General features: G+C 36.4%; 1 protein-coding gene across 6 annotated transcripts in view; it reads right to left on the bottom strand.

Annotated features, from left to right (window-relative positions):
* OSBPL1A (oxysterol binding protein like 1A) overlaps nucleotides 1-26,204 on the bottom strand; it is a 393,082-nt gene extending 366,878 nt beyond the window's left edge. For 2 of the 6 annotated variants that reach the window (XM_074207328.1, XM_074207333.1), the window contains exon 1: nucleotides 25,841-26,204. In XM_074207328.1, coding sequence (XP_074063429.1) covers nucleotides 25,841-25,859 — 19 coding nt within the window. In that variant the 5' untranslated portion in view covers nucleotides 25,860-26,204. Of the gene's footprint in view, nucleotides 1-10,554; nucleotides 11,874-12,430; nucleotides 12,501-25,840 lie in introns of those variants that run through there. The other 4 variants (XM_074207331.1, XM_074207332.1, XM_074207336.1 and 1 more) reach the window with 4 other exon arrangements.
* Nucleotides 26,205-26,681: the final 477 nt, after the last annotated feature.

The following is a 26,681-nucleotide window of genomic DNA, read 5'->3' as shown; positions in this document are numbered from 1 at the left end:
AATGTATATGGGAAGGCTTTTGCCCAGAGCACACACCTTACTTTTTTTTTTAAGGTTTTTGTAAAGCAAACAGGGTTAAATGGCTTGCCCAAGGCCACACAGCTAGGGAATTATTAAGTGTCTGAGACTAAATTTGAACTGGAGTACTCCTGACTCCACTACACAACCTAGCCGCCCCTACACATCTTACTTATAACCAAAGAATTTATACTGGAGAGAATCCTTATGAATGTAATGTAAATGGGAAATCTTTTAGACACAATTTATCCTTTCTTTACCATCAGAAAAATTCATACATTTTGTGAAGTTGTTTAAGAATGCATTCAATCTTTTTTTTTTTTTGATTGGCTATTTCAAGATTTTCATAAATATATATGATGTTCCTTAAGAAATCCTAGTTGATTCCAAAAAGTTATTTTTTGACCGATCTTAATTGGTGTGTTCAAAAATATATAATATAAATATATGTGTGTATGTTTTTACATCTCTCCACTGGCCTGGAGAGATGGAAAAGTATTTCTATATTTTGAGATTTTGGTGCTGGCCAGGGTGTCCAACAATCTCACTCTGATAAGTTTGAAATACAAAAGAATTGTTTCTGTGTTTGTGTTTGTCTCTAAACTTCTATGTGTATGTATAATTCAGATCTGAAATAGGTAAGGTTAAATGGTACTCCTTTTAGTTTGAGTTTTGAATTTAATTGCTTAAAAATTTCTAATGTAAGTAATCAATGTAGTTGGGATCTGAGCCTATCCGTTTATACCATTTGAAAGTTTGTAAGTTGCAAAGTTTGTGAAATGATCAATGTTTTTAATTTTTGTCTCATTTATCATATATTTATGGAAGGGAATATATGTGAAATATCACATAACTTTTGTAACCAAAGAAATTCTGTTACAATGTCTCTGGTTTTTGCTTGTTATAAGTATACAAAATAGTTCAGAAAGTTTTACAGATTTATTTCTTGGCAATTAGAAGCCATTGAAAGGTCTATAGGTAACTGAATTAAGGAAAGCATAGGAATATTAAAAGTCTCCTTCTAAAACAAAAAAGGGGGAATATATGATATGGCCCCCAATAGATTGAATTATGTAATTTCAAGAAAAGTAATGTTAAAAGATAGGGAAGGAAAGCAGATAGGATCTGACTAGATAATAATCTGAGGGCCAGGATATGTTTGTATTTCCACAGGTAATGGAAAAAATCTGGGTTCCTGAAAGGAATGTCTGCATTATCACTGAAAGAGAAAACCAACATGAGAGGAAGAGGCGCAAGCCATCAAAATGCAAGAGAAGCAAACACAGGCACAGACCCTTGGAAATAATCCAACTGATACTTCAGATACAAAAGATGAATTTTCACCATGTCGATGTCAGGGATATTGGGGTCTGATGTAATGAGTCAAAGAGAAGTATTCGGAGCAGGACACAAAAACCTTGTCAATATTCTGTTATGTGGGACTTTGGAAAAGAACATGTTTGTCTACCTTTTTCAGATTGTTATCCTAATGTGAGAACTTGTTATAAGATCACTGATAATTTTTGTGATTCAGTCAAGGCATAATGACAGTTATAATGTATCATATGGTGGGATGGAAAGCTATTGCTGCAATGAATAATGTACATAAATTGTTGTGATTGCACAGTCTTGGGGAAAATAGCAAATGACTTTGTTACCTTAAATGTTACTCCTTTTGTTTGGGTTTTGAATTTAATTGACTTGGGGAAAAATAGTAAGTGAAATTGATAATACTTCAAAACTTCTGATCATGCTACATGAGATAAACTTGCAAGTCTTACAAGATTTTGAAACCTCCCCGTGCATAGTGTGTCAGTGATGGTAATGTTTATGATCATAGTACTTCTACAGTATTGTCTGAGAATAATCTTCCCTTTTGCTGATTGCTTACAGGAAATTCACCTCAAAAAAACAGAAAAGGGGGATTTGTAAGAGACTGTTGAAGGTCACAGAGAGAGGTCATCGCGTGACTGGGAATGGCCTAGCTGGTCCTCTTGCCCAGGTACATCCTTGGCCTAATTTTCTGGGTCGGCTCTCTGGATCTTCTCATCTGTTCCTTATGTTTTGGCACTTCCTGGAGCATTGTGTTAAACACTGAGACATTGATAGCAACATTTGGTGAGAAGTACTAACCTGAGGAAGTAATCTTGATCCCCTGCTGTCCACCAGTACTGCGGCATTTGTTTGATTTGCTAATTGGAGAACCTCAAGAGAATTGGGAGTAAACCAGGGACTGAGGATATTTAAGCTCTTTCATTTGATAAAATAAACTGAGAACTTGTCATCTTTGTTTCCCGCCTTTTCTTTAGTCTGAGACAAGTATTAGTTATGAGTAAAAGATAATTTAGCCAGCAGGCAAGCAACAGTCCCTCAACTGGTAGTTTGGCCCTCTGACTGGCTTCTCTAGGCAGGCTAACTGATCTTACAATTTAGTGAACTATCGATAAATGTGCTTTTAATCTAATTTGTTTTTGTTTTTCCATAAACTTTGCCAAAACATCTCTATTTTGGGGAAGTTTTCCCAAAGTCTTCTTTCTTTAGTTTCTAAAATTAAAAGCTAGAGTTATTTAAAAATGGAAAAACTATATTTTTCCAGTGATAATAAGGTAAAGATGAACCCACTCTATTCTTTCACATAGCAATACTAATAACAGCAATTGACAAAATCCATTAAAAGCAAGATATTGGCAGAGGAGACAAAATTATTTTCCCTAAATAATAATGGTTTACCTAGAGAATGCCAAAAGATCAATCAGTGAAGAAACCAATATGAACAGTAGCAAGATAGAAAATGAATCTATAACAACCATCAGTGTTTCTAATCTTGACAAAAACTAGAAAAAAAATTTCTTTAAATGGAATCCCTCAAAATAACTATGAAGTGCAGAAGATATCTGGGATTCAATCTTTTTTTTTTTTTTTTTTTTTTTTTTTTTTTTTAGTTTTTGCAAGGCAATGGGGTTAAGTGGCTTGCCCAAGGCCACACGGCTAGGTAATTATTAAATGTCTGAGGCCGGAATTGAACTCAGGTACTCCTGACTCCAAGGCCAGTGCTCTATCCACTGCGCCACCTAGCCACCCCTGGGATTCAATCTAGTAAGATACATTTTATTGATAAAAAACAATAGCAAACTCTCTTTAGAGCAGACTTCTATAAACTATATCCTATATCAAATCCAGCACATTAGCTATTTTGAATGGTGAGCTAGGAACAGGTTTTTGCATTTTTAAATAGTTTACTTAAAAATATAAAGAACATTCTTACTTTTTGAGCCTTACAAAAATAGACTTTCTTTTAGAGACATAAAAATGATATTGCTTGAATTATTAAAGGAATATTTATTAATCATAGACTAACATGGATCTATGTTTAGCATGAGTATACATGTTTGATTTTTGTTGGATTGCTTTCTGTCAGGGGGAGGGGAGGGAGGGGAGGGAGAGAGAAAAAATGTAAAACTCAAAATCTTGCAAAAAAATGATTGTTGAAAACTATTCTTCCATGTAGTTGAAAAATAAATAAAATATTTAATTTTTAAAAATCATAGACCGCAATTAATAAAAATTTATAATTCTAAGTAAATTACTTTATAGATTTAGTGCTATACCATTCAAACTACAACCCTCCCCCCAAATAATAAAATTCCTCTGGAGGAAGAAAAGGTAAAGTATCTCAAGGGAAGTATTTTTTCTTAAGAATAAAGGGAGTAAAACTCAAAATAAATAAAATCTTTAATTAAAAAAAATAAAGGGAGAATAGCATTTCCAGGCATCAAATTATTAAACAGTATTCACCACAATTATTTGGTAACAATTAAAAAAGCAAGAAAATAATTCAGTGGAATGGACTAGATAATTAAGAATCAGAAATAATCAGACTCAATCCCTGTGGTTAATAAACCTAAGAGCATAAATGACTTTGGGGGTGTTGAATTATTAGGAGACACTAGGTTTTCCAGAGTTAAGGACCAGCAAGCAGACTGTATCCTAACATTGGCAGAAAAACAATCCTTTGCATTCACCCTCTGGATGACCTCACTCTCTGACAAAAATCACATAATTATTATATTTCTTGGGCCAGCATCTGGCATTGAGCTTACACAAGAACCCATTTTTCAGTCCTAAATTAAACTTGTATCCCTTTCTGTCAGGGCTACCTCTCCCTGTATAACCATTGATATATAAGTATTGAGATCTCCCCACATTGCCTTGGGTACCCTTGCTTGCAAGCTGTTTCCCCTACTTAAAAATTAAATTTCTGTTTGATTCTTATCTCTGCTGACTCTAGTCTGGTCTATTTGGCTCTGGCCACCCATCCAGTTCCATCCAGTTGATAGGGGAATTCTCTTTGTAACAGGAACTACTGGGAAAATGTAGTGAAATATGGCGGGGTGGGGGAAGGTTTAGACCAGCAATGTGGATAATGCACTGGGATTTGGAGTCAGATAATTAGGATTCAATTCTCACCTCAGAGTTTTGTTGTATGACTGTGGAAAAATCAATGAATCCCTCTGGACCTCAGTTTCTTAAGCTATAAAATGAGAGTGTTGGACTAGAAGGACTCTAAGTTTCATTCAACTCAGCTATCGAACTCATTATTTTTTTCCCCAGAATCCCTAACCCCTTCCCATTGCTTTCCAAGGCAACAAGGCTTTCTAAACAGCATGACCTACTCATCATGTGTATGTGTGTACATATATGTGTGTGTATATTTGTTTATATGTATGCTTATTGTCTTCCTCATTAGATTGAGAACTCCTTGAAGACAGGGACTGATTTTTGCCTCTTTCTGGCAGGGACTGTTTTTTTCCTCTTTCTCTAGTTTTTGGCACATGGTAGGAAAAATACCTAACATCATGTTTTCCTGTATTATTCTTATTTTAACTCTGTGATGACTACAGGGAAAGCATAAAGTAAATTTCTCTTTCAGTAGCTAACTTCAGGCTATTTAAGTTTTATTTCTACAAAAGGAAGTTGTTCCCTTTTTATTCTATCAGTTAAAACACATAGAAAGTTTATTAATTGCTTGACTGCTTGATAAAGAAGGTATTGCTTCTTTTGTTGTAATGTAAATGACTGTATAGCAAAGATAGTCTTTTCTTTATAACACCTGATAAATATTGTATTTTGTTGTAACAAGTGGTTTTTCTTGCCTAATATTGTGCCTGTTGTGATCATTTAAGGGACACACACACACACACATGATTTGTCAAAGTATCAGGGACACATACTCATCACTTACAGATGAAGTGAGTTACACTTAAATGAATAAGTCAGTTTTCCATGTCTTTAGACTTTGGAAGTTTATTTATTAGCAATAGCTAGTCAGAAATTTTGTGCAACAATATTTATCAATGTTCATAAAAGAAGAATCACAAATAATTAACAACCATATGACTAATTGTTCCAAATCATCGATAATAACATTAATAAATTAACATGATCAATAAAACATCTCAGATTTCATCTCACACCCAGAAAACTGCCAATTTTGATAAAAGATACATCTAATAGTAAAATTTGTTTTGTGTTACTAAAAATATTTGTAAAAAGTTTTTATTTTCTTGCCTTCTCAATGAGACAATGGTAAAGGGAAGAAGTAAATTTAGAACTGAAAAGAATATTGAATTATAATGAAAAAAAATTATCTTAGAAGGGCTTCCAGAAGACAGGCACACTAGTACAAAGTTGGAATTGAGAATTGGCACAACCTTTCTAGAAAACTACTTGGAACTTACAGAGACAGAAAAAATGGTAAAGAGGAGAGAGAGAGAGAGAGAGAGAGAGAGAGAGAGAGAGAGAGAGAGAGAGAGAGAGAAATTAAAATATCCATATCCTTGTTTTGTGGGAGAAATGGTGATGCTACCATAAAGATGAGAGTTTTTGAAATTGAAAAACTTTTGATTAGTCCTGGAAGGAGAAAAGTTCAGGATTTTTTATTTTACAAGTCTGCAAAATTCACAGGTTAAACCTTTTTCTGGAGAGAAAATAAGCTGCTTGAGGAAAGGCTGAATGAAATGGTCTAGAGAAAAATACTTCAAGGAAAGAAAGAAAGAAAGAAAGAGAAAGAAAGAAGGAAAGAAAGAAAGGAAAACAGTCATAAGACATGATGTCATTGAGTTTGGCCACATGGAGCTGGGATCATGGTTCTCCAGCCACAGGGAGCACTTGGTTGAGCTTAGAAAGAGAAAGGGATCATCCTGCAAAGAAGAAGGAAAGAAAAGAAAGGGTAGAGAGCTTTACTCCAGAAGACTTTGCTTAAATGCATTTCCATAGTGGATTGGATAAGGGTGGTACTTGGGAAGTAATTTAGAATCTGGCTCCAGGTATCCTCCAAAATACTCTAAGTAGTGGCAAAGATAGTACTCATTGGACATGAGAGGCATTCTACACACTAAGCTTTCCTGTCCCAAAGGGCATGACCTTCAAGTTAAACATGACTATTTCCTGAGCTCTGCTTCACTTGGACCCAAAGAGCTCACTTTTAAATAAATATTCCAAAAAGGTCGACAAAAAAAGAAAAAAGAAAAAAGGTCTCATACAAGCCTATTAATACTTTTATTAGACTTTTTGATGAATTTAGTGTGGGTTTTCTCACCTTATTGGGGCAGCTAGGTGGCGCAATAGATAGAGCACTGGCCTTGGAGTCAGGAGGACAGGAGTTTGAATCTAGCCCAGAACTTGACACTAGCTGTTACCTTAGACAAATCACTTAACCCCGATTACTTCACATCCATCTCTAGTCATTCTGATTAATATCTGGCCCCAGACCCAGATGGTTCTGGAGAAGAAATTGAAACTAGTGACTTAGCACAAGCACCCCCTTACTAAAATCCAACTCACATGCTTGTCATGGCATCAACTCTCTGATGTCATGGTTTTCTTTGAGAATGAAGGACAAACACCATCTTTTCACCTTATTAATTAATTTTTTTCCTCATAGCTTGATTTCAAAGTTTTCAGAGAAAGAATATATAAGATTTCATAGCTTAAAATTATATAGGGAAAGTAATTTAAAAAATAATAGGATACTATTAAATCACTTTTAGCCTAAATCAATCTTTTACCAAGATATGTAGTTTTGAGAAATTATTATACTTTGATTTTATATATGTGAGTGTGTTTATAAGTATATATATGTATACAATACATGTGTGTGTATATAATTGGTAGTCAGTCTAATACCTCTTCTCTCCCACACTTTTTTTTTTGCAAGGCAAACGGGGTTAAGTGGCTTGCCCAAGGCTACACAGCTAGGTAATTATTAAGTGTCTGAGAGCGGATTTGAACCCAGGTATTCCTGATTCCAGGGCTGGTGCTTTATCCACTATGCCATCTAGCTGCCCCACTCCCACACTTTCTTTCAGAGCCTCCCAAACACTGAGTTAGCTCTGACAATGTATGTCTCAGCTTCATTGTCAACGTGTGCCTCCCTGGAAAGGACACTATAAGGTAAGTAAACTTGTCAAGAGTTCTCAAAACTACTCCACTTGCTATAATCAATGATTTCACTTTTGGATGGTGTGGTGTTGACTGATGGAGCTCCTGTGTTTTCTTAGTGTTAATTCTTAGACCAAAATGAATACAAAAAACAGAGAATCAATCCATACTTTGTTGCATCTCAGCCTCAAAGGTAATGTTGATTGCACAGTCATCTGCAAACAGAAGATCATGCATCAACACTCCCCCTATTTTAGTCTTGGCTTGTAGCCTTTTCAAGTTGAAGGATTTGCCATCAATGTGGTAGCTGATCTTGATCCAGTGTTCATCTTCAGTGAAGGTGTTTGATAATATAACTGAAAACACCATGCTAAAAAGCATGGGAGCATGTTTCATTTCATTGGTGAGTGGGAAATCTCCAGAGTATTATCCACCACCTGGAAAGAACCCCTAGGAATGCTTGCCATCCGGAAATTGACCTAGTATATTGATAAACTTCTCTGGGCTACCAGTTGCTTGTTGGGTTTTTTTGGCAAGAGTATGGGGTTAAATGACTTGCCCAAGGTCTCACAGTAAGTAAATATTAAGTGTCTGAGGTCAAATTTGAACTCAGGTCCTCCTGATTCCAGTGCTAGTGCTCTATCTGCTTCACCACCTAGCTACCCCCAGGCAACCAAATTTTGACATAATTTTCTATAAACCCTCATCACCAACAGTACCAAAGGCTTTGATCAGATCAACAAATGTTGTATATAGACATCTGTTTTGTTCCTGGATTTTTTCCTGGAGTGGTCAGGCAGTAAATATTTTATTGACTGTTCCTCAACCCTTTCTGAAGTCACACTGGCTCTCAGGGAGGTAACCATCTTTTGGTGAAGGATCAGCCCATTGAGAAGGACTCTGGCAAGAACCTTACCAGCAATGACTAAAAGAGAAATATCCCTGGGATGTTGCATGACACTCTATTCCCTTTACTTTTATACAGTTGGACAATGGAGGAACCCTTGAATTCTTGGGGAATAACATCTTCATGCCATATTAAGTGGAAAATTTCAGTCAGTTTTTGAATGAGCACTGGACCCCCCTTCCCCTTATAAATCTCAGCTGGAATAGAATCAGCACCAGGTTCTTTGCCACTTGAAAGGAGTCTAATGACATTCAAAACCTCTTCTTCAGTTGTAACTTCAGTTAGGGGCTAATTGACTTCAACTTGAGCTAAACAGTTAATGGCTTTTGCATTGGTTGATGATGGTCTGTTAAGAACGCAATGGAAGGGGCCCTGTAGTGGATAGAGCCCAGGCCTTGGAGTCAGGAGGACCTGAGTTCAAATCTAGACTTAGACACTTAATTAGCCTAGCTGTGTGACCTTGGACAAGTAGCTTAACCCCATTGCCTTGCAAAAACAAAAACAATCAAACAAAAAGAACACTATGGAAGTGTGCAGACCATCTCTCTAGGATCTTGTCCCTATCATTGATCAATGTGGATCTATCAGCACTGAGCAGTTGAGATGCACCATAGGACTTTGGTCCATAAATAGCAACATAAAAGCCCTTTGTTTTGTTACTATCTGCATCAAACTGAATTTCATCTGCCTTCTTAATGAGTCAAGAGTCCTGCATCTATCTAAGCTTCGCTTGTGCTTTACTTTTGATAAAATAAATGTTGCCTTCTTAGAAATGAATGAACTATCCTGCTGGTAAACCCTGAAGAATTCTCATTTTTCTTTTTGTGGCCTCTGATATATATCTTAAAATATAGGTATGTTTTAAGACTCTACCAAGTATAGAAGAAAAACTCTATATTCAATGTTTTATCAAAGAACATTTGTTAATATATATAATTATATATATATATATGTGTGTGTATATATATATATATATACATATATGCATTTCTTGTTTAGGTGAACAAATGAAGTATGAGGACCTAGAAGAATCCAAATCCTCCCAAACATCCCCAAAAAAGCTTTTAAAAGAAATGAAAGGAATCAGCTATAAATTCCTCTGCCTAGCCCAGGGCTTCACAGAATGATGGTCAGATCCTTTAGATACCCAGAAGTTGTCATACCATGGTGGGCAAAACAGCCCCATAGCAACCAGAAAGGAACTTCCAGTAAATAGAATGACCAGAAGTAAGCCAAGCAGAACTCAAAGTTGGGGAGAATTATTTTTTCTTGGGGGGGGGAGGAGCTTGATAGCCTGGAAATTCAAGGAGAAAGTTCTGAGGCAGATAATAGCCCCAGGTTATTCTGGAGCTCTATGGCAGAGGAGAGTCCAGAAGCTTCTAAGTGAGGTAACAGTCCCAAGCAAAGCCTATCTAGGAGGGGATCTAGATATAGAACTCTAAACGAAATGGTGACCCTAGAACTCAGTGGGGAGCAGTTCTGAGTTCCATGACAAGAACCCAATAGTAGGAAAAGTCCCAGACCACTACAGGGAGTGGTGCAGAGCCCCAAGGCAAGAGCCAAGTTCAATAGAAATGGAAAGGTAAAAAGGATCCTATGGAACTCCAAGTCTCAAGAAAATGAGAGAAAACCTCCATTTGGAGCTCAGTGGTTTTCTCAGAAGTTCCATACCTCTTGGAATAAAAGACCTTAGTGGTAAGAATCACTTGCATTCCTGACCACAAGAAGAAAATCTATGCACATTCATTCTGGCATTCTTGGCCCAAGTTAGTAGCCTAGGTCTGAACCACAGCAAGAGGAAAAAGCCAAGGGAGAGATCTAGTTTTAGCCACTCCACTGAGGACCAAACTGGGCCTGCCCCAACCACCATTTAGGAGCATAGTATGGGATATTGACTCAGTAGAGGCCCCTCAACCCAGACACTGAGGCTACTGATAATAGCAAAACAAAAACAATAAGAAATAAATACCTTGAACTGAGAAATATCCAAGATAGAGAAGAGAACAACCTCAGAGGGAAAAAAGTGTCCTAGATAAAAGAGTTATATTATCTTGAAGAAATGAAATGAGAGTCTGAAAATCAAATAACTGGAGAGAGAGTGTGGAGGAAGAATGACCATGGGTATTGATTTCTTAGACACATTAGGAAACATTGACCCAAAACCTAAATGTAAGAAACATGCACCTTACCAAGAACTCAGAACCACCATTAGAGGACCAAAGGGGATCCTTTTATTAAAATGTCTGTAAGAACAGGTGTCTGTAATAGAAAAGGTCATATGAAATCAGAGCTTTTTCTCTCCTCTCTAGAAACACAAGTCCCTCCCTTGTCCCCAATTGGGTATTGTCAAGATCAAAGACCTATCTGAGGTACTCAGTTCTTCCCCTATGTGGGTTCAAATTCCTTATTGAATCTCTCCTTCCCCACAGTCTGGGAGTCAGGCCTTTGAAAGGGATCACACAGATGTGTGAATCTAACTAGTGGAACCAGTCCATTCACTAATTCACCCAAGCTGCTAATTCTATGGTCCCTTGTTTTCCTATGCCAGTCCATCTCTTTCCTCTCTCTATAGAGAGAAATTCCCTTAGATCCCAGTAAGATGTAAATTAGTTTGATTTACATTGGAAAGCCAAGATTCCTCAGATTCTACCACTATAACTTCTTTCCTCATCTTGTTGTATCCCAAGAAGCGAGTCAGAGGCCAAGCTATGAAATTTGGAGTGGAGTTTATTACCTGACTGTGTGGAATTACATTTCCTCAAATCACACAGAACCAAGTGTTCAGAGGATGAGGTTTTTATAGTATTTTTTTTGAGGGGGGGGTATTGTGAGCAAGCAGGGTACAGACACAGAGATAACAGTTAGATGTATTTCCTTGTAACATGTTTCCTGTGACATAGGGAATCACATACTCACAGGCTTCCCACCGGCTTAGGATGAGTGGAGTTTACTGTCTCACAAACCAACTGCATCTGGGGAAGGGGGAGTAAGCAGGAATTTTGCAGATACAACAAAAGGATTAGGATAACAAGAGCATTTTGTGAGTCTCAGATAAATTGATGGAATATCTTGTGACCCTGGGGTCAACTGTTGAATCCTGTCAGAATGTTTCCTAGACCTAAAGGTATCTAGCCAAATTTATCTCTCCTGGTGACATCCGATGTCCTTCCGCATCTTCTGAATCTGTACCAAAAAGTCCTCTTGAGCTCAGGTAACTAGTTGAAACTTTGTCTTCTGGTAAAGAAACATTTTATGCAGATCAAAACACATGTTTTCATCACAAGACAATGAGATTTTGGAGTTATTTACATTTTTCCTTATTGCCATATTGATACACACACTCCACTTTAATACAGTAAGCTTTCATTAATGTTTTACTATATGAGCAAACTCCCAATGAGAATTATCATACTGACTTAAACTTGTAACATATACATTCAACAGTCATCTTAGTTCAAAGAGTACCTAGAATATGGTTAAAAATAAAACAAGCTTAGTCTTTGCTCTTATTACAATGTCCCAAACATCCTTAACCAAAATGAATTTTTTTCAAAATATTCCCAAATATACCACCAATTTTCCTTTTCCTGATATATATATATATATATATTCTTATCTGACTCACATTCCTTTCCTTAAACTAGGCCTTAAAACTGTAATTATCCTAAGAATTTCCCCTTCTTCTTAGCAAAATATCCCTTCTAAATGAAAAATTAAAGAAACTTAATTCCTATCTTAACATGTAACTGATAGTATGTGTCAGAGCCACACACCTAACACACTTAACCTATCTCTGGCTATTAAATCTAATTCACCTAAAACTTCTTTTTCTGGTTTGCTTAGTAGTTATAAAGATCCATGACATAAAAGGAAAATTCCCTTATAGATAAAAGTATTGAATATCAGTATCTAGGCAGAGGATATGTGGGTAGTCAAATGTCTTAGGTCAGATTTATTCTTTCAGATGAGACATTATCAAAATGTCATTTTGGGGAAATCAAATCAAAAAGGCCTAACCCCAGGACATACTGAGAAACCACCCCTTTGGCTACACATCCCTGTCACCTGACATCTTGGCTTCCTTGGCTGCAAGAACATGACATTTATCCAGTAGTATTTCCTTTTGCTGATCATCCTGGTATCTGAGATAAAAAAGAAAATTGATTAAAAGTCCTGTGATCTAAAATAGTTGTTTTATCTAATTAGATCTCCAAGTGAATCCACTTCACAATCTGGATTGGGGGTGGGGGGGTCACAATTAATCAATTCTCTCCTCGACACATATATCATATATATATATATATATATATATATATATATATATATATGTATATATTCTGAATGTCCCTGTCATCAGAATACATTAAACAGAGTTACTTTCTAAATACTCAAAAAGCAGTCAAGTTCCCCCAGCATCTGAAGTATTCCTTGACATAGAAGAACTTCTTCACAAATAATAATTCAACCAGAAAACCAGAAGGTCTATCCTCCTAGAGGCACTGACCTCTAATCTGCAGAGCCACATCCCTTTGTCTGAAACTATATCTGTTTTATTTCTGGAAAAAGATGAGTATGTTAGAGGCCTCTTGGCTAATCTGCTGCATTGCAAGAAATAAATCACTTCCTTTGACTAGGAGATTACTCTAAGAATTTTCACATAACAATTAGCCTTGTTTGGAAATACAAATTATTACTTTTCAGAATTCATTCAATCCATTAGAATATATTAAGGATCTTTAAATCTAACAACATAGTCATAAGTGCAACACATTAAGAATAGATTTCACAAAATAATCTTTCCATTATTACATTTATACTTGGATCTACAGCTCTAGAGCAAGGTCCAACATATTTAAAAATTTCAAGGAACCCAGAGAGTCATGACCTTTGATAATTTCCCTCATTAAAGCAATCAATTATTAATTCCAATTTTGACGTTATTACAGTAAAATAGTTTATATTTCCAAAAGTAGATCACATGTTTGATAACACTCTTCAACATCTTACTCATTGAAAATTCATCTAATTAGGGTTACATAATTTTTAATTTCCTAATCATTTTCCAAAGATCCTCAATTTATTCAACATTATTGGAAAGGGTATCCTGCAGTTAAGATATACCTCCCAATCTCTTATACACTATCCTTCTGAATCTGCTTGTTTAAAATTTAAACATTAAATTCTTAACCTACATGAAACAAGGTTTTCATGCTGACATCTCATTCTCTTAATTCAACATAAAGCAACAGGTTCTCTTAAAGTTAACCTTATGATTAAGTATCATTTACACACACACTGAATTTTTGCTTTTTAAGTTTACTTATCTCTTCTTCCAAATACATTTCTATTTTAAAAACAAAGAAAATAAGATTCTCCATGAATTTAGTCCTATACATATAATTTCAAAAGCCCAAAGTACATTTTTATATGCCAGTGTTTCATTTATATGTATAATTTCCTCTTTTTAACAGATAATGAATAAACTATATTGACCTCACATAGCAGTATTCCTTTTTTTTAAACATGAGGTGAAAAACAAAGCCTTTCACAAATTCTCTAGGCCAAAAAGACCTTGAGAGATATAACCTTTTGGCAAGGTATTCTCTAGTTTTTTTCTCATAACAAATCTTTACAAATGTGACAGATGGAACTTCAATTTATTCATAATTTGTTATTAAAATAATTTTAAAGTCCCAAAAAGTATAGCTTAAACTATTCTTATACAAAATTTACTAATTGTATATAGCATATTTTAATTACATATATATATATATATATATATATATTCCCTTTACTCCTTAAAACTTTACAACACAAAGTATTCTTAAGACCAATTGTTGCTTAAAAAAAATCCCTTCTTATAACTACAAGATTTTCTTTATACTTCTCTTAAATTCCAAAAGTCATATTCAAATTAGTCTTAAACCATTTTCTTTTCAAAGCCTAAAAAGTTTGCAAATTCTTCTTATCTTTATCAGTACAATCTAATTTCTCAATGCTCTAACTTAGAAGAGTTTTCTCTCCTCACTGACCAACATTTCTTAATATTAGAACATTTTATGTTCTGGGAATTGGAAATCCCACAATTTGAGATATCAAAGTAATATGTACTAATTCTTTACCTTTACTGTTTATCGTTACTCACTCACTCCAGATTTTTCCCAAATACATGAACTATATCCCAAGCATATTTTGAATCAGTGTAAAATATTACCTTCCCTTTGTTTAGTAACTCTTCAAATCCGGCCTCAGACACTTAATGATTACCTAGCTGTGTGGCCTTGGGCAAGCCACTTAACCCCATTGCCTTGCAAAAACTAAAAAAAAAAAAAAAAAAAAAAAGCACATAACTCACAAGTCTATCCTGACAATAGTTTTGGCAGATTCCCATGATTCTGGAGGAATCATAAAACATTAGAATCAAAAACTCAAACATTTTTTTCTTTACAAACCCCTTAATTCAGTTTACATGTATCTTCAGGTTAGCATATTCTAGAATCAATAATAACATAATAAAATTAACATTTACCTAGTAATTGTTTTATTATCAAACTTTTTACTTTATGGGATTTATTACTTCTCCAATCAATTCACTGCCAAACATTGCAAAAAGTGGCAGTTTAATGAAATTTTTAAATCACCCTAACCTCACATAAACACATATCCACATATCTCCCTATAGATTTTTTTTTTTTAGTTTGCAAGGCAAATGGGGTTAAGTGGCTTGCCCAAGGTCACACAGCTAGGTAATCATTAAGTGTCTGAGACTGGATTTGAACCCAGGTATTCCTGACTCCAGGGCCAGTGCTTTATCCATTACGCCACCTAGCCGCCCCTGCCTATAGATTTATAGTACTATGCTTTCTTCTTTTTTTAGAATGATTTGTAAACCACAAGTTTCCAAAGTTCCCAAGATCTATCTTTTGTATAAGTCAAACCTGCTCAAGCCTTCTGTCTACATGCTTTAACCAATTTCCATATTTAACAAATGGTTCAAAAACCCCAATTGTCTCTATGTCTGGATTTTCTTTCCAGTTCTTTCCAAACTTCTGACCCAGACCATATAGCACACATTTCCCCTCAATATACTGTTCCACCATTCCTTTTTGTTAGCTCTTCTTGACTTTAACTCATACTATTCTGAACTAGAGTCACATAGTTTTTACAGCTATATAAACCACATATATGATTCCACTTTTAACAATACATTTTCCAATCCAAGATTTTAATATTCAACACTTCTTGATTATAGCTGCTAAAACCCTGGAGAAGGTAAACAGTCATTCAAAAATCCCTTAACCTAATTAGAATATTCCCTGCCCCCTTCTTCAAATAGAATAAACTGAATAAATGAATCCTTTTGGGGCGGGGTGTTGATATTCTATTCTTAAATCCTTACATGTCCCATAATTTTCTATAATAACTAGCATCATCAGAATCTATATTGATAAACTCCTGAAGCTCTAATGATACCATATCATTCTGGAAAAAGATTAACTATTATAGTTTCCCCTATACTGGCATTTATTGGTAACCACATTATTATATTATTACATATTTAATATAATATATAATCATATATATCATATTATATATTATATAATATAATAATATATATTATATATGATTATATATTATTATATACTTTAGGATTAACCTGACTCTCTTGTCTTTCTGAAACTTATTTTCTTCAAATTAAAATAGCATTTCTTTCTATGATTTCTTTGTTTAATATATTTGGTAATATTTACTGTCTCTTTCCTGTTTCTTTAACTTCAAAATAAGGTCCCTTTTAACACTTATTTTACTAATTCTTCCTGAAGTAATTCTCTCTCTTAGTCCTTTTTCTGAAACGGGGGGAGAGAGGGGCAAACATTCTGGCAGCACAAAATAACAGAGAAAGGGGAAAAAAAAGGAAAATAAACAAGGAATGGGGTGGGGGGGTGGGGGGGGGCTTCTCATAATGGTAGAATAATAGGGTGAGTAGTTTGGCCTCAGTCAATTTAATACCATAATCCATTCTTTTTTTTTTTTTTTTTATTAAAAAATCCCTCTTGGAAGTAACTCAAGCAGGAGTGAGGACGTATGGATCATATTACCCATTGTAACACAGACAGAATGCAGGCTCATGGGAAGAGCCAGTGAGGGCATTAGATGAATACTGCCTAAAAATCCAGCTTGGAATCTCCTCCAGGTGACCAAATGTAAGCTTCTTCAACATTAAAATAACAATGAATAGGAATCTTTAAAACAGTAATTTAAATGAGGCAACCCAAGGAAGTCTTTAGGGGGAACTAGCTGACCCCCCCCCCCCTTTCCCCTCCATTTAACAAATCAATAGAGGAACCAAACACACAAGTAAATAGACTATCTAAACACATAAAGACAGACAGGGTACAAACACAGATTACATAAATGCAACAGAATTTTCCAAACTGACAAGTTCAACATATATCAACAAACAAAGACCAATGGCAAATTCCTGACATCTCAGGAATGCCATGAGAGGAGATTTCAGTGCCATGTCTGACAATCTCTCCTTCCCAAAGGTAGACCAAATGTGTTCTTTTCTACTGCAAGGAGTACCCAAAAGAGGGGACTCGGACATCACATCTGATGTGGAATTCCCCTACAACCAAATGTCTAGGCCCAGAACCAGAACAAATTTATCTTCAGAGCATCTCCATTTAGGTCGAATGGGGGATTGCAGGTGAGGAGAGGTTTATACTAAGACTGTGTCAACCTATGTCCCTAGAGCCCTGGAACATCTTCAGGGGCCAGCTCCCCTAGAAAAGGGAGAGACAGTCTATTCAAACCTAAACTCAAGGCTCCCATGGTCTCCTGTGCTGATAAAAAATGCCACCATTTGCTGGGGCTTTCAAAATGTTGTACCCCAAGAAGTGAGTTGGAGATCAAGCTATGAAATTTGGGAGTGGAGTTTATTGCCTGACTGTGCAGAGTTACATTTCCTCAAATCACACAGCACCAGGTGTTCAGAGGATAAGGTTTTTATAGTAATTTTTTGGGGGCCAGGTATTGTGAGCAAGCAGGGTACAGAAGCAGAGATAGCAGTTAGATATCTTCCCACAGGCTTAGGGCAAGTGGAGTTTACTATCTCACAGTTCCAGCTGTATCTGGGGAAGGGGGAGGAAGCAGGAGTTTTGCAGATAAAGCAAAAGGATTAGCTCAACAAGATCGTTTTGCTAGTTTCAGATAAATTGAGGGTATATCTCCTGACCCCAGGATCAACTCTTGAATTAACATGTTTCCCAGACCTAAAGGATCTAGCTTAATTTGTATTACTGAGGAGTTTCTCAGGGCCCAGAAAAGTGGCAACCCCTTTACACAGAGGTTACACAAATATTAATATTGTACTTCAGTCTTCCCTGTTTCTCTGTAAGATATAAACGACTTTCCTCAGTTTCCCATAACTAATGTAGAAATGAAACCTAATCACTTATCACATAAAGGCTCTGACAATTAGAATGCATTAATAAAAAGCAATCACTTAATGAGATAACAAGAAATATCAAAACAAAATTAGATTGAAAAAACAAAGGACAATATAAGAAAAATAATATTAAAAACAACTGATTTGGAAAACAGATTAAGGCAAGTTATTCTAAGAATTATTGAATTGTTTCAAAATTATGCCAAAAAAAAAGCTTGCATACACTTCAAGTAATTATAAATGAAAACTTCCCCAATCTCTGAATACCAGAGGGAAAAATGAAAATACAAAGAATCCATTGGTCACTTATGAAACTTCCAAATTAAATCACCCAAGAATAGCATAGTCAAAATGATGCAGGGAATCATGAACATAATCAGCATAGTAATTGGAAACAAATTTTACAATCTTTTACACTTAAATTCTGAGTGAGCAATATGTAGAAGTAGAAATATAGAAGGAATATCTAAGTAAGAAAATGCTATCTATGACTGTGATGTAAATTGACTCCACTTGTTCCATTGTTAAATATAAAATTTGCAACCTCACCTATTCCCCCAGTCTCCCTCCACCTGTTTACAACCTTTCACCTGATATCCCCTTTTACCCATTTTTTCCTGAACTTCTATGCCCAGGGAGTAGAAAGACTATAGAGTCTGGCCTGGACTCCCCTCGTAGTGTGCAGACTCCTTGAGCCTAGTCAGCTCTCTCAGTTGTTTCTCTGTCTCTCTCTCACCTCACCTAGCCTTTGTTATCCCCCTGCCCTCAAACCCCTTACAAGCTGCTTGTTGCTTTGCTGCTAGAAGATTGGTGTTGCCAATTAAGATTTGAGGATTCTCACAAGTAAAGGAATTCACGTTTTAGCCCTGGAGTTGAAAGTTTAGAATTTATTTTCACAAATATGATTTTTTTTTCCTTTTTTTGGTTTGTTTGGTTTTTTGTGAGTTGCCCAAGATCACACACTTATGAGAACCTTCAAATCTTAACTGGATATTTCATCCTCTGGCAACAAAAATTCAGAGCTTCCAAGTCAAAGAAAAAATATCAAAAAATCAATCATGTCTTGGAGTTAAAAAAGGCCTTATCAAAAATGTAGAGAACCAGAAATACTAATTGCATCTTTTGCAATCTCAATGTAATAATAATATTCAAGAAAGGACCTTTGGGAAAAGAATTAAAAAATAATTAGAGAAAAAAAGATTCTAGATTTCCTTTGGATATAGGTGACACAGTGGATAGAGCACTGGCCCTGGAGTCAGGAGGACCTGAGTTCAAATGTAGTTTCAGACACTTAATAATTGCCTAATTGTGTGACCTTGGGCCTGTCGCTTAACCCTGTTGCTTGCCGAAAAAAAAAGTAATTGCAGGCTAAATAGTATAATAACTAGTGTATCAAAAAACACATTATAAAAACTATCAAAAATGGGTTATAAAGAGCTTTAGAAGTGAACAGAAGATTTTGTAATTGATGTTGGAATAGGAAAGCACTAGAAGTGTGTGTGTGTGTGTATGTGTGTGTGTGTAGACATTTTTAGATCTGCACTGTAGGAAAATCACTTTGAAAGCTGAAGCTGGGGAGAGACATGAGGCAGGGAGACCAACCTGCAGACTATTGTAATAGTATATAAGTGAGGTGATGAAGGCCTGTACTAAGGTGGTTACAGTGTTAGACAACATAAGGGATTGTGAATGAGAGTTGATATGAAGGTAAAACTGAGAACCCTTAGCAACAGATTGGATATGTTGGAAGAGAGGGAGTAAGGAATTGAAAAGAGCTCCTGGGTTGTAAACCTGAGTGCCTGGATGGTGATACCCTCAACAGTAACAGGGAAGTCAGGTGAGAATATGAGTTCAGTTTTGAACATGTTGTTAAGGTCTGAGAAAAGTCCCCAATTACAGAACAGAGGCACTTGACACGATGGAGATGCAATAGCATGGGTTTATTAAACTAGCTTGAGCTAGGGTTTCCGTCCTAGGTCAGGGCTAGGATCCTGGAACCCCGAGTAAAGTGAGGAGAGACCTTATATATGGTTTGGTAGGGGAGTTTCAAGCATCTGCCTGCAGATTGTCTTGAGATAGTGCGGCGTGTTCTTATTGGATACAGATCCTAGGAGAAGGCCCCCCTGTTGCATGGTCCGAGGGCTGACCAGGAAGAATCTTCAGAAGCTGATCTGGTAGAAACTCAGCTAGCTGACCAAGCAGAGACTTAGGGGCAGAATTTAGGCAACAGTTCATAGGTTTCAACATTCAGGGTCTTACAGGCATTCAGGCTAAAGTTCACAGATTTCGAGACTCAGGGTCTTACATTCCCTCCTCTTCAATCCAGGAGCACTCATGCTCCTCAAAGGGATGCACGGGACCCTCAGGGAGACCGTTGTAAGACTGCCATTAGTTGGATAGTGTTAAACCTGTTCCTAATGAAAGCAAGCACTCAGTTTAATATGCAGGGCCCAAAGGTTAGGAGTAAAAGCAGTATCAAGGGGCCAATCAGGGTGGAGATCAATGTGGTGAGCCACAGGGATTGGTTGAGCCATGCTTCAAACCATCCTTCTTGCTGTTCTCTTTCTTTCCTATGTTTGGCCAATCCCTCCCTTATTTTAGCCATTGACTCTGACCACGCCAGTAAGGTCAGCGTAAAAGCAACGTTCTCCTAGTGCAGCGCATATTCCCCGCTGCTGTAGGAAAATCAAGTCTAAGCCTCTCCTGTTCTGTAAAACTACTTCCAAAAGAGAGGTAAGGGATTTCTCCAGGTGTGAGATTGAGTCCTCTATTCTGCTAATATCCTCATCTACGCTGCTCTGAGGAAGTTGAATCCTTTCTGATGGAGGGTGAGAGAGGAAATCCCTGTGCCTGCTCCTACCAGGCCTATTCCAAATAGGGGGCTATCATTAGGGCAGTGAGGGGCTTCCTTCTTATCCTGGCAAGGGGCGTTCTCATTATCAAGGGGAGGTTACAAAAACAGATCCCTTGACAATACAATGTAAACATTGATGAGAAATGGTAGAGATAAACTGGTCCAGTGTCTCTGCTCTCTTCTCTTCTCTCCTGGAGACTTCTGATGTCCTTCTGCATCTTCTGAACTGGTTCCAAAAAGTTCTCTCCAGCTCAGGTGACTAGTTGAAACTTTGTCTTCTGGTAAAGGATTTGCTTAACATTTTACTTAGATCAAAACACATGTTTTCTTCACAAGACAATGAGATTTTGGAGGTTATTGCAATTTATATTTTACCTTATTGCCATATTGATGCACATACTTAATTTTAACACAATAAACTTTTACTATATGAGCAAACTCCCAATGAGAATTGTCATATTGTCTTAAGCTTGTAACATACATTCAACAATCATCTTAGTTCAGAGTACCCAACATATGGTTTAAAAATAAAACAATCTTAGCCTTTGCTCTTATTACACTAATGGCTCAAACATCCTTAACCAAAAATGAAATTTTTCAAAATATTTTCAAATATACTGTTGATTTTCCTTTTCCTGATATACTTATCTGACTCACATTCCTTTCCTTAAGCTAGACCTTAGAACTATAATTATCCTAAGGATTTGCCATTCTTCTTCTTACCTAAATATCACTTCTAAAAATTAAAGAAACTTAATTCCTATCATAACATGTAGCTGTTAGCAGGTGTCAGAGCCACACACCTAACCCACCTAAGCTATCTCTGGCTATTGGATCCAATTCACCTAAGATTTCTTTTTGTAGTTTGCTTAGTAATTAACCATAAAGATCCAGGACATTAAAGGAAAATTCCTTTATAGATATAAGTATTGCGTGTCAGTGTCCAGGCAGAGGTCACATGGGTAAGTCAAATGTCTTAGGCCAGATTTATTCTTCCAGGTGAGATATTATCCAAATGTCATTTTGGGGAAATCAAGTCAAGGGGGTCCAACCTCAGCCTTACTGAGAAGTCGCCCCTTTGGCCGCCCATCCCAGTCACCTGACATCTTGGCTTCCTTGGCTGCAAGAACATGACATTTACCCAGTGGCATTTCCTTTTTGTTGACCTGGTATCTGACATAAGAGAAAATCAATTAAAAGTCCGGTGATCTAGAATGGTTGTTTAACCTAGTTAGAACTTCCAACGAATACAATTCACTAAATTCCAATTATAATCTTAATGGAGTCCCAATTAATGAAACCCCCCTACCTAAAGCTTGGATTATCCTTCCTGGGTCTTTGCCTAAAATCTGGTATTCTAACTATGACTGGCCCTACAGGCCTGTCTCCTACCTCTTACATTCAGACATCCCTTTGTCTGAATTCATGCAAGGTAATTGGGGTTAAGTGACCTGCCCAAGGTTGCACAGCTAGACAATCACCAAGTATCTGAGGCCTGACCTGAACCCAGGTCTCCTGACTCCAGGGCTAGCACTCTAACCACTGTGCAACCTAGCTGCCCCTAACATACAAATTACTTTTCAGAATTCTTTAAAACCATTAAAACATCTTAGGTAGCTTTAAATTTCCAACATGCGTTATTAATTTCTGTGAGTAACAGAGTAACACACAAATTACTAGATTGTACAAAGTAATTCCTCCATTATCACATTATTCATGAACCCACAGATCTATCCCAGAAAGTGTGTCTTACTTTTTCATATTTTTCTTATTGCTCTTCAAAGCAATCACATTAATCCCAGGCTTTAACAATACAGTATCTAAAAAAAAACATTTTCACAAGAGATAGCTAAATATTGCAAATATTATCTCTTTGCAGTTACAAAAGAACATCACATAACTGATAAAAACATCTTATTCATCAATAAGTTACCTTACAATAGGGCCCACAATTGCAACTTGTTCAGAGCCCCCCATCAGCTGTCTGCAGTTACCAAGAGAGAAGTCCATTCTTAACTTCTTTAAACATACATTGTTAATATACATTAAACATTGAGACTCTCAAACATCTCATTTCCCTTAAAACAAAAGCGAAATTCTCAGAAACCAATCTCATACATATGACACATTTAAACCCCAATGTCATTACAATTCATCTAACTTTCCAACAGCTTAGTTTGATAAAAACTTTAGAGTACCTTATACAGAGAATCCAGCACTCACATTCCAAAAGCTCTATCCAAAATAAAAACACTGTTAGCATTATTAAACTCAACATTAAAACCAATTAGAGCTTTTCCCCCAAAAGACATCAATAAACATCCCTGATAACCTAGGTGTTTCTCTTCTTAGTAACCCAATACCAGTTTTCTTAACCCAAAGGTGTTACAATAGAGTTTTAAAATCCCAAACTCCTTGCAAAAGTTACAATAGTGTTAAAACAGTTTCATCCCAAACTAATTTAACAATCTAGCTATTTAATTCCTCCCATTCTGTACAAATTTTGTCAGAATATCACAACACTAGTATTCTTCTTTTAGAACCCTCAGAATGCTTTCCAAAACTCTAGTTCACAAACTTTAGAAACAATGAGAGTCATCACTCAGGCCACATGGCCAGCAGATAGTCATTAAACATGATTTCCTTTCAATAAAGGAGTCTCTTAGTTAATTTTTTTTCCAATCACATATCCCACCTCCCCACCATCCTCCTGCTACCATTTTCCCTCCTTTTTATTCAGCGAAGGAATCTTCCAAGAGGGGAGTAGACTGCTTCAGGGTGAAGGGGAGCCAGGTCTAGGAATGTTCATTACTTTCCCTGCTATTGAATTCCCTCCTTTTGATCTAGCAAAGGAATCTTCCAAGGGGGAACAGACTGGACCTGGTGACGGATGGGAGAATGGGGTGTGGAAATTCAGGGGCTGAGGGTTCTAAATTTAACAATACAGTAATATGCATAATTTACTCTTTAACAGATAATAAACTACACTGATCTCACATATCAATATTCCCTTTCATAAATATGAGGTGAAAAACAAAGCTTTTCACAAATTTTCTGGGCCAAAAGGACCTTGAGAACTATAACCCATTGGCAAGGTATTCTCTAGTTTTTTTTTTTCCATGACAAAATCTTTACAAGTGTGATAGTTGAAACTTCAATTCATTTGTTATTACAAAACAATTTTAAAATCTCAAAAAGTGTAGTTTAAATTGTTCTTATACAAAGCTTACTAATTGTACACAGCATATTTCAATTGCATGTATGTTCTCTTTACTCCCTAAACCTTTAAAATACAAAGAATTCTTAAGACCAATTGTTGCTAAAAAATCCCTTCTTATGACTACGAGATTTTCTTCATGTTTCTCTTGAATTCCAAAAGTTACATTCAAATTAGTTTTAAATTATTTTCTTTCCAAAAGCCTAAAAAGTTTACAAATTCTTCTTATCTTCATCAGTGCAATTCTAATTTCTCAGTGCTCTTACTTATAAGAACTTTCTATCTTCACTGACCAATATTTCTTAATATTAGAACATTTTATGTTCTGGGAATAAGAGATTCCCCACAATTTGAGATATCAAAGTGATATGTACTAATTCTTTACCTTTACTGTTTATCATTACTCACTCACTCCAGATTCTTCCCAAATACATGATCCACATTCCAATCAGTGTAAAATATTAACTTCCTCTTGTTTAGTTATTCTAAAGCTGACTCACAAGTCTGTTCTGACTCCTATGACTCTGGAGGGGCCATAAAACATCAGAATCCAAACTCAAACATATTCTTTACAAACCCCTTAATTCAATTTACAGGTATCTTTAGATTAGCACATTATAGGATCAATTATAACATTAATAAAATTAACATTTACCTAGCAATCACTTTCATATCAAACTTTTCACTTTATGGGGCTTATTACTTTTCTTATCAATTCATTGCCAAACATTGCAAAAAGTACCAATTTAATGCAATTTTAAATCACCCCAATCTCAGATAAACACATATCTCCCTATAGACTTACAGTTCTATACTTTCTTCTTTTCTCATAATGATTTGTACACCTTTTCCCAAAGTTCCCAAAATCCATCTTGTACAAAGTCAACGCTGCTCAGACCTTCTGTCTATATACTTTTACCACTTTCCTTACTTAACAAATGGTTCAAAAGAAACCCCAATTGTCTCTAAGTCTGGATTTTCTTTCCCAGTACTTTCAGAATCTCTTACTCAAACTATACAACTCACATTTTCCACTATTCCTTTTCATTAGCTCCTCCTGACCTCAAGTCACACCATTCCGAACTAGAGTCACATAGTTCATACTAGAGGTATGATTCCACTCTTCACAATGCACCTTCCATTCCAAGGTTTTAATATGTAACATTTCTTGAATACAACTGCTAAAATTCTGGAGAAGGCAGTCATTCAAAAAATCCCCTAGCCCAAATAGAACATTCCCTGACCCCCTTCAAATAGAGTAAACTGAATAACTATTATAGAGAGAGAGAGGCCATCCTAGATTCTTTATGGGGGGGTTGGTCTTCTATTCTTCAACCCTTACATGTCCCATAATTTTCTGTAATAACTAAACTCCTAAAGCTCTAATGATGCCATATCATTCTGGAAAAAAAAAGACTATTTAGTTTCCCCTATACAGGCATCTTGGTAACCACATTATACACTTTAGGATTAACTTGACTCTCTTGTCTTTCTGAAATTTATTTTCCCTATTTTCAAATTAAAATAGCATTTCTTTCTATGATTTCTTTGTTTAACACATTTGGTAATATTTGCTGTTTCTTTAACTTCAAAGTAAAGTCCCTTTTAATACTTACTTTACTAATTCTTCCTGAAGTAGCTCTCTCTCCTGTAAGGGGGAGGGAGGGGGAAACACTGGCAGCACAGAATCAAGGAGGATGGTCCCTTGACCTCCTTAAAGTGGTCTAGGAGCAGGCTCAGAGGAGTGGTCTGGGTCCGTCCCCTCCCAGCTAGAATTTAGATTAAATGATTAAGAGCGATAAGCAAAGCAGAAGCAAAGCAAAAGAAGCAAAGGTGATAGATAACCAGTCAGCTTCTGTCCCTTCCAGCAGGACTAAGTGTTGCTAGCCAGGTCCTAAAAGAAAGATTAACCTTGTTTCCTTATCTCATTCCCATATGTCAGTCATTCCTGACCTGCAGAAGGGTTCCTCATTTCCAAACATCAGTCCTTCCAGTACTGACCTCCCAAAGGGTTGGGGAACGTCTTCCACCACAACCCTGCTGGTGACTGTTAACAGTGCATCCACATAGGTCCTTTGCCAGCTTAGTCCAAATACATAGCCGCGGACTTGGTTATTTTAGATACCCCTCCAAGTAGGTCTTGTGGCCTCTGCTGGGGATCCTGGGAGAGCCCCCAAATGTTAAGGTCTGAGAAAAATCCCCAATTACAGAACAGAGGCACTTGACACAATGGAGATGCAATAGCAAGGGTTTATTAAACTAGCTAGAGCTAGGGTTCCGTCCTAGATCAGTGCTAGGATCCTGGAATCCCGAGTAAAGTGAGGAGAGACCTTATATATGGTTTGGTAGGGGAGTTTCAAGCATCTGCCTGCAAATTGTCTTGAGATGGTGCGGCGTGTTCTTATTGGATACAGATCCTAGGAGAAGCCCCCCTGCTGCATGTTCCGAGGGCTGACCAGGCAGAATCTTCAGAAGCTGATTTGGCAGAAACTCAGCTAGCTGACCAAGCAGAGACTTAGGGGCAGAATTTAGGCAACAGTTCATAGGTTTCGACATTCAGGCTAAACTTCACAGATTTCGACACTCAGGATCTTACAGGCATTCAGGCTAAAGTTCACAGATTTTGAGACTCAGGGTTTTACAATGTTACATTACAGAATATCCAGGTCTAAATGTCCGATAGGCTTTTGGAAACATGAATCTGGAGGTCAGCAGAGGTTTGGATTATTCGTATAATATTTATTACACTTACAGTTTGTGTAAGTACTATATATCATATTTAAAATATTAATAT

Source organism: Macrotis lagotis, chromosome X (assembly GCF_037893015.1).
Source record: "Macrotis lagotis isolate mMagLag1 chromosome X, bilby.v1.9.chrom.fasta, whole genome shotgun sequence".
Taxonomy (NCBI): domain Eukaryota; kingdom Metazoa; phylum Chordata; class Mammalia; order Peramelemorphia; family Peramelidae; genus Macrotis; species Macrotis lagotis.
This window is presented reverse-complemented; position numbering and strand designations above follow the sequence as displayed.